The sequence below is a fragment of the Sus scrofa genome, chromosome 1 (assembly GCF_054392235.1).
Source record: "Sus scrofa isolate SSC_HxYL_T2T_F1_AM1 chromosome 1, Sscrofa_HxYL_maternal_Yorkshire_Landrace_v2.0, whole genome shotgun sequence".
In the NCBI taxonomy this organism is placed as follows: Eukaryota; Metazoa; Chordata; class Mammalia; order Artiodactyla; family Suidae; genus Sus; species Sus scrofa.
This window is the reverse complement of record NC_139383.1, coordinates 101,092,817-101,102,049: the sequence shown is the minus strand read 5'-3', so window position 1 is coordinate 101,102,049 and position 9,233 is coordinate 101,092,817. Positions and strand designations below refer to the sequence as shown.

At 36.8% G+C, this 9,233-nt stretch overlaps 1 protein-coding gene across 1 annotated transcript; it reads left to right on the top strand.

Annotated features, from left to right (window-relative positions):
• The first annotated feature begins 7,269 nt into the window (after positions 1-7,269).
• On the top strand, positions 7,270-8,220 carry LOC100153732 (olfactory receptor 5J3-like). The gene has a single exon (XM_001926036.3). The coding sequence runs from the start codon at positions 7,282-7,284 to the stop codon at positions 8,218-8,220; it is 939 nt and encodes a 312-aa protein (XP_001926071.3). The 5' UTR covers positions 7,270-7,281.
• The last annotated feature ends 1,013 nt before the right edge of the window (positions 8,221-9,233 follow it).

The following is a 9,233-nucleotide window of genomic DNA, read 5'->3' as shown; positions in this document are numbered from 1 at the left end:
CATGCCATTTTAACTAAAAATGACTGTAAGCCCAAACCCAGATATTGCACAGGGACATGGTTATATATATTTAGGGTAGTATAAATATATGTTTTTTTCTATGTATACAAAAAAAAAAGTGTAGCAACACTTGAAGCCTCCAGTAAACCAGGGGCCAGTCCATCTAAATATCATCCAAGAAAAATGTCAAAGGATAGGAATTCACCTGGACCTTCCTCAGGGCAGGAGACTCCTGATGCTGAGCTACATGCAACATAATGTGCACTAATTAAAATTGCTTTGATCTCCATTAAAAAAATTTGTTAGCTTTATTTTAATATCCATTATTTTTACAGATGTAATTGCTCTGCATAAAATGAAATCAAAGATAACATAATGGTGGACTTGTCTGAATACGACATCATGTAGCTCTACTTTTTTTTTTTTTTCTTTTTAGGGTCACAACTGGAGCATATGGAGATTCCCAGGCTAGGGGTCAAATCAGAGCTGTTGCTTCTGGCCTACACCACAGCCACGGTAATGCCAGATCAAAGTCACATCTGCTATCTACACCGCATGTCACAGCAATGCCAGATCCTTAACCCACTGAGCAAAGCCAGGAATCAAACCTACGTCCTCACGGATGCTAGTCAGATTCATTTCCACTGAGCCACGGCAGGAATTCCAGGAGGCTCTATTTTTCAGAGACACCCACGCAAAAATTCTAGAGTGTCTCTCTATTTCATAGACCAATGTTCCTCGTTCTTTTTCCTGAATCAAGTTGAAAGTTCATAAGGCAGTTTGAGCTGCAACTGTGGATGAGGAAACAGGTTTGCTGAGGCCTAACAGATATGTAAGTTTTCTTTCCTCTATGATGTAGTGACTCAGAGTGTGGATGCTTGGGTCAGATAACCCCTCTGAGTATCCATTTCTTCTACTACCTAGATCATCTCTCTACTGCACCTATGAAATGGGAACCAATAATATTATTGATCTTATAGCAGGTCTGTGAACATTAAATGGAATGATGTATTAGTCATAAGAGGTCACCTATGGTATGAGTTCATTTATATGAAATATCCAGAAAAGATAAATAAATGGAAATAGATGGATTGGTGATTCCAAGGGGATGGGGCGAGAAGGGAATGGAAAATGCTTCTTTAATGGGAATGAAGTTTTATTTTGGGGGTGACGAAAGTGTTTTGCAACCAGATAGATGTGCTAATTATACAATGTGGTGAACCAATGAAATAACACTGTATTGTTCACTTGAAAATAATTAATTTCATGTTATATGAAGTTCAACTAAATAAAAAATCTTGTTCTAAATTTAAATTACACACACACATGGGGAATTTCTAATGTCACTCCAGGCTGCCACCATATTATAATTTACCTTTAAATACACATTGAGGCTTCTTTTCTTTTTTCTATCCTTCCCTCCCTCCTTTCTTCTTTGTCCCTCTCTCTGTCTCAGCTTCTCTCTTTTTTAGTATTAGATTTAAGGGGGCACAAAAATGCAACTTTAAATCCAATATCACTAGAATTCTGTGAATGATATGTGGGGATCTGGATATAATGTTTATATTAATAAGCCAAAAGGAAGGCATGCACTTTACTTCTGTGTGTGTGTCTTTGTCTGTGTAATCACTCATAAACTTTAGTGTGAATGATTATTAAAGGTTTGGGAGTATAATGTCATGCATTAATTTACATCAATTTCATAATGTATCAATGAAGTAGATAAAGCATGTATGAATGTTACCATTTTACAGGAAAAAAAACTTCAGCTTCTTCCTCATTAGAACACTTGAATATTTCTCTGAGCAGTGTCTATGTCATTGGATCATATTCCTTGGTTTCCGCAATAACATTTATTCTCTGTGTTGTGCCTTATCCCAAGGTTTTTGAGTTTTTAGACAACATACCCATTTTAAGATTGTTTTATTTATAAAGGAAAGTATATTTTTATCACAGTGAGAGATGAGGCACCTACTGAACAGCTTTTGAGAGGAACTGAAGCTCTGATTACTTTCAGTCTCAAGAGAACAAAAAAGATGCAAATGATCCAACCTGTGGACATCTGAGATTCACATCTACAAGGTGCTACTGCTTGTGTCCCCAAAAGAAAAAGAAGCAATAATAATAACTCTACTCTCAATGATAAGTCCTTTAAGAATCTTGAAAACCTGGTCTTCTCTGGATATTCTGCTTACTCGATTTGCTTAATTGTGAGTATGTTGAGGAAGTAGTGATAGATGTTTCTTTAAAAGCAAAAATTTTTTTTCAGTCTTTTTAGGGCTGAACCTGCAGCATATGGAAGTTGCCAGTCTAGGAGTTGAATTGGAGCTGTAGCAGCTGGCCTATGCAACAGCCATAGCAAAGTGTGATCGGAACACCGTCTGCTATGTATACCACAGCTCACAGCAACACTGTATCCTTAACCCACTGAGCAAGGCCAGGGATTGAACCTGCATCCTCATGGATACTAGTAAGGCTCGTTACTGCTGACCCATGACAGGATCTCCTGGTTTCTTTAAAATTTTGACATTTCCTGCTATCTCCACACTAAAAGCAGCTGTTACCAGCCCTATGACTTCAGTCCTATTCCCAAATAGCCAGATAACAATTTCCTAACTTGTGTTTACTATCTTTCAAAAGCTTTCTTTCTCCTTTTGTGGAAAAAGGACACTGTTTATAATATCCATGTTCAATAGTTTCATCTGTGTGTGTATGTTCATGGTATTTCATATATGATTTATATGATTTATACTGTCAGTTAAAGTCATCTGCACATGTGGGGAAAATTCGAGATATTTCATGGAAAATGGAATGTTGCAGAACTGCAACGTATTTGGCAAGGAAATGTACAAGGAAGATCATTTCTTCCCTAGCTTATTAATAGCAGTTTCTTATATGTGGAATCTAAAAAAGGATACAAATGCACTTATTTGCAGAACAGAAGCAGACTTACAGATTTGGAAAAATTTAGGATTATCAACAGGGACAGATTGGTGGGAGTGGCCTGGGGGTCTGAGATTAGCACTTGCACTCTGTTTTAAATGGAATGACTGGCCAAAGGGGAGCAGCTATATAGCACAGAGAACTCTACCCAATATTCTGTAATAAACCATGCAGGAAAAGAATTTGACAGAGAATAGATATGTGTACATGTATAAGTAAATCACTTTTTTGTACCACAGAAATTATCACACCATTGTAAATCAACTATACATCAATAAATTTACAAAAATATAAAATTACAAAAATATAAAATTACAAAAATATAGTTTCTGGAAATCTTGTAGATCTACATTTATATAATACTTCCAATATAATATTTAAAGAATTATTTTCTGCTTTCCTTGAGCTCATTATTGCATGCCGTCTGATACAAAGCCTGAGCATGGACGCAGATAATGATTTCCATGGCTTAAGACTGCTTTTACTGCCATAGCTCCTACTTCTCCCCAATTCAACTCCAGTGTGCCCGAATAAAGTAGTCTACAAATAAATATGTATTATTTAAAACTAGACTACCTAAGCTATATAGTTGTGGGTTTTTCATTGTTAAACTGGTTGTTGTTGATAGAGTTTTTTTTTTTTTAGTTTTTATTTATGATTGTTGTTTAAGTTTGTGTGTGTGTGTGTGTGTGTGTGTGTTTGAAGTTTTTACTTCTTTTTGTCTTATAAACGGGTTTCATGATAAATCATTTAGTTTAGGAGTTCCTGTTGTGGCTCAGCGGTAATGAAACCAACTAATATCCATGAGGCTGCAGGTTCTACCCCTGAACTCAGTCAATGGGTTAAGGATCAGGCATTGCCCTGAACTGTGATGTAGGTTGCAGATGTGGCTTGGATCCAGCATTGCTGTGGCATGGTGTAGATGGCAATTGCAGCTCCAATTTGCCCCCTATCCTGGGAAAATTTATATGCTGCAGGTATGACCCTAAAAAGCAAAATAAATAAATAAATAAATCATTCAGTTTATATTACTTTAAGGTATAAGTATGTTTATACACTTAGAAATGTATGTATTTATGTATGTAGTTCATAGATAATGTAGTCAGTTATATATTTGTCTGTATATAATATTCTGTAATAGCTTTTACAATAACATAAATGATAAATGAAATATAATATTTCCACATAATGTTTTATCATAATTTCAGTTATAAATATGATGAAAACATAGTCATATTTGGAGAGCGAATCTCATTGAGAACATATAGTGAAATAATTCCATTTTGGTTTACAGCATAGTGAGACCATTTTTGGCAAATTATTGATTCTTTTGATAGGTATTTGCCTAGAATCCCTTTTTTATTATCATAATAAATGCTTTAACTTTGTGACTTCTCTTGCCAATACTCTACTTGCTGTGTCCTTGATCCTTTAGGATAGCATATTTTCTAATGTTCTTTTGGAGTCATAAGCCAAAAACAAATTACTGTGAAAGAATTTCATATTTTTTAAAACAAATACCAAGTCCTGCATTTAGTGACAGAATGATTCTGTGTTATAGTCACAATTCTAACAACAGGAGAGAAAATCATACCTTGATCTTTGGTAACACTTTTCTCTATTTATATTTTTCTCCTGTCATTCTGTCAAACTGTTGCTAGAACTCTTACTGCTAATTCATTGGACTCACATATGTGGCTTTTATGTGTCCTGGTGTTGAGACATGTTCATCAATATCATGCATATCAATATCATGTATCAAATCATTGTTACATCTTCCATGGGAAAACTAATGCTGGTTACACTGACATAGGAACTCCATTTTTCCCTCTTTCTCTAAATGATAAATAGATAACTTACATAAACTCTGTGGTCTTCATTATTTTTATGATTTATTGTGGATAGATGGAACGTATAACAGCTCAAAGGAAGAGCTATATTGGAACTCAACCATCATAATTCTAATATACTCCAAGAATGTGATGTTCCCATTATACTAAGCAGGCTTGCAGAAGAAAAAGTTTGCCAATACAAACATTACATGTCCCTTCACCGCCAAAGTTTTTTTCTTTAATTGAGCTTATTTCTGAATTATAAAACCCTGATTCTGTATTTTACATTCTGGGTTTATTGACAGAAAAAAAAAATGTTCGTTATTTCCAACAATTGTTCCCAGAGGGAGTTAGACTTGGATTGATATTGCTTCCCAATTCCATTGATCTAAAGGGGGTATAGACAGGATCTAACTTAATATCTTGGTTTGTGGGTGATGCACCTCTGTACTAATAGAATGAAGATTTGGGTTTTGATTTACAAGATCCTGAGGATTGCATCTCAAGCTCACCCAATTACTGATTTCTGTAGTCTCAAGTTCCATAAGAACACAACTCAAATATCCTTCCTGAGATGTTTAATGTCTAACATGGCACCTTGCATAAAAGGCATGTTTATTCTTTGAAGACACCAACTGTTGCAAACTTATTACAGTACCAAGAGGAAACACTCTATATGAGTACCTACCATCTCTTTCTAGTCATCCTCTCCTTTACTTTTCTTCCTTGTACTTACCAACATATAAGCTCCTTGACATTATGACATTTTTCTTGTTCACTGCCTCACCTCTAGCAAATACAACATTTCTTGGCGTAGGTAGTAAGTAATACATATTTATTCAATGTTCAAAAGTATACATGAATGGATTAATTTATTGATATTGCACCACAAATATTGTTGAATTAGTATTATATCATGTAAAAAAATGAAACTTAGTGGCAGCCTACATATTGAAAGCAGGACATATGTGACCAATATAGACACTTTAAAGGCACACTGTTCTTCTTTACAGTGAATTTTGGGGTTTATTGTTTTAATGCTAATAAAATCCAGAGATGAGAAGGTACATACAAAAATATGAAAGGAAGGAATTTTCAGGAGAAATCGCTCTGCCGTTTTGTTTGATTGGGTTTAATACTAAGTAAGTGAACATTTGCTTTAGGACTGAAGAACAGGTGCTCTGAAACTTAAGAAAAAGTTAACATAAAACAAGACACAGAGACAGTTATCTTAATTAAAGGTGGGAATGAGGGATTGAAGGTCTCAGGGACCAAAAGTGCTGCCTCAAGAAACCACACTGCTCTTTAGGATTATTCCAAGTGAGGAGGAGGTTGTAGGTGCAGGATATAGTTTTTTTATTATTACTATTTTAAAAGTTCTTTTATTACTTTAAAAGTCACATAGCTGGTAGATGGCTAAGCTTTTATTCTGACCTTCAGGCATTTAACAGTCATCAGCATTTGAGGAAGCTTGGCATCCGCTATCTATGCATAGCATGTAGAGAATCATCATTGTGCTTCCACAAATGGTATACCTATCTGCAGCAACCTGGTGTGTGTGTGCCTAGGATTGCACCTTGGTTCTCCTTGCTGATGCATATCTGGCTAACGACCCCTCAGAAACCCCTTGGGACCATGAGGCAGATCTTCCTCTTAATCTTAAGAGGACATATCATGTATGCAAACGGTGTGCCTATCTACACAGATCAAGCATGCTTAGACAATGCATTATGTCCTCATTCAGCTGACCACTTGAATAACTTATGCCTTTTGGTCTTTGTTCTTAAGCTTAAATTGTTTACCCACACTGTGACTGTTTTTTCGAGCAGGAATATGGGGTAAAATAAAGCAGGACAAGATGGAAATTTTAGTATGGAAAATAGAAGCAAAGAGGCTAAGAAAATATTGTAGAAACGTGTCTCCCGACATCCTGATTTACCTTTCCCAGAAGGCACAGCAACGGCATGATTGTCCAAGTGGGGAAACTGAGCATAAGGTGAGGTCAAAAAAAGAAAAAAAAGGTCTGTTGTTTGAGATTTGTAAAGGAAGGGAGCTGAATATTATGAAAGATAATGTCATGAGTTACCTGTGTGTGAAAACACAGGAGGAGGTTAGCCAGAGAGGAAATCATTTCCATCACAGTGGGCCATAGATTGTAACCCATGTAAACAGACCCCTTGTACATGTAAGACTGAGTCAGGGGTTTGGCAGGAGGCATTAGAATATCAGTTCTACCTATTAACAGCTTCATGATAGAAGAGAATCCCCTAATCCCAACTTCAATGGTGTGGAAACTGAGAAGAAAGGGATAAAATAATCTCTCACTCCAAAAATTTGAGTGACTATAAATGAATTATGGTACACTTCTGATGTTAATTTCTTTTTTCATCTAACTATGGGGTAAACCTGAAGGTCCCCAGCTATTATTGACACCAGATTATGGTGATCATATACATATTTTTTTTTATCTTGTTATACAGCTAAAGAGCTATCCAAACCTGAATGCATGGCTGGCTGGAATCATACAGGTGTGAAGGAATTCCTTCTGGTAGGTTTAACTGAAAATCCTAATTTGCAGATTCCTCTCTTTTTGCTTTTTACCCTTATTTATTTTATCACTCTGGTAGGTAATGGGGGCATGATTATGTTGATCTGGCTAAATGCCCAACTTCATACACCCATGTACTTCTTCCTAAGCAACCTGTCTTTTTGTGATATCTGCTACGCTACTGTGTTTGCTCCTAAAATGTTGGTCAATTTCCTTGCAAAACACAAGTCCAGCACATTTTCTGGCTGTGTTCTACAGAGTTTCTTTTTTGCAGTATACATCACCACAGAAGGCATCCTCCTGTCCGTGATGGCTTATGACCGCTATGTAGCAATAGCTAGCCCCTTGCTGTATTCAGTTATTATGACCCAAAAGGTTTGTATTCAGATGGTTCTTGCATCTTACTTGGGAGGGCTCATTAACTCCCTGACACACACAATAGGTTTGCTCAAACTAGATTTCTGTGGTCCTAACACTGTGAATCACTATTTCTGTGACATTCCTCCTCTTCTGAGACTTTCCTGTTCAGATGCCCATAACAATGAACTGCTGCTTTTGCTATTCTCTGGGATCATTGCAACGTTCGCTTTGATTATCATCATGGTCTCTTACATCTGCATCATCATTGCCATCCAGAGAATCCACTCAGCTGAGGGGAGGCGCAAGGCCTTCTCCACATGTGCCTCCCATCTGACTACTGTGACCTTACTCTATGGGTCTGTGACCTTCAGTTACATCCAGCCAAGCTCTAAGTATTCCCTGGAACAGGAGAAGGTCTCTGCTGTGTTTTATACTTTGGTGATCCCCATGCTCAACCCACTGATTTATAGTCTGAGAAATAAGGATGTGAAGGAGGCAGCGAAATGGTCTATATGGCGGAAGAGAACTTCAGCTTAACCCAATCTTCTCTATGGCTTTGCAAACCTAACATTAAACTGAAAATAGACTTTCTGTTAACCTGTATCACAGATATGACCACAGAGTTTGACCTGAAGATGGAAAATCACTCCATTTCACCCTTCATTGTTTTGTGATTTAATAGTTTCATTCTCAAAAGAGCTGATAAATATTTTTTCCTAAAAAAAAAAACCCCATGATAAACTCTGAAAGTGTTCACATGGATTTTAAAGGATCTGCTATTGACTCAAATCAAAAGAATAGTCCAGTAATAAGCATGTATCAAATGCAACATTATGTCAGAGAGAAATGGAAATGTTTCCTTAGCATGGTTTTTATCGATATACCATTATTTTTTCTTCTAAAAATCCAATCACTCAACTAAAAAATCTAATATTCAATTATTTATTTATTTATCTATTTATTTTTTGTCTTTTGACTTTTTAGAGCTGCACACGTAGCAAATGGACATTCCCAGGCTAGGGGTCTGATGGTAGCTACAGCTGCCAACCTATGCCACAGCCACAGCAATGTTGGATCCAAGCTGCGTCTGTAACCTACACCACAGCTCAAAGCAGTGCTGGATCCTCAACCCACTGAGAGAAGCAAGGGATCAAACCTGCAACCTGAAGATTCCTAGTCGGATTCGTTTCTGCTGTGCCATAATGGGAACTCCCTATTATGTATTTAAATGGCATATTTTAATAGTATCTTAGAAGAATGGCTATAGAAAATATATTTCTCATTAGTTATAGTTTGTTCATTCAATAATTTTTTTAGAGCTGCTTATGCATCATGTGGAAGTTCCCAGGCTATAGGGATTAAATCAGAGCTACAGCTGCTGGCCTATGCCACAGCCACAGCAATGCAGGATGGGACCCACCTCTGCAACTTATGCTGTAGCCCTAGGCAACACCAGATCTGTAACCCATTGAGTGGGGCCAAGGATGGAACCTACATCCTCTTGGATACTAGTTGGATTCATCACTGCTGAGCCACAATGGGAACTCCTC

What these genes read in the sequence shown, in the direction of transcription:
- LOC100153732 (XM_001926036.3), top strand. Translation starts at nt 7,282, where the DNA reads ATGGCTGGCTGGAATCATACAGGTGTGAAGGAATTCCTTCTGGTAGGT.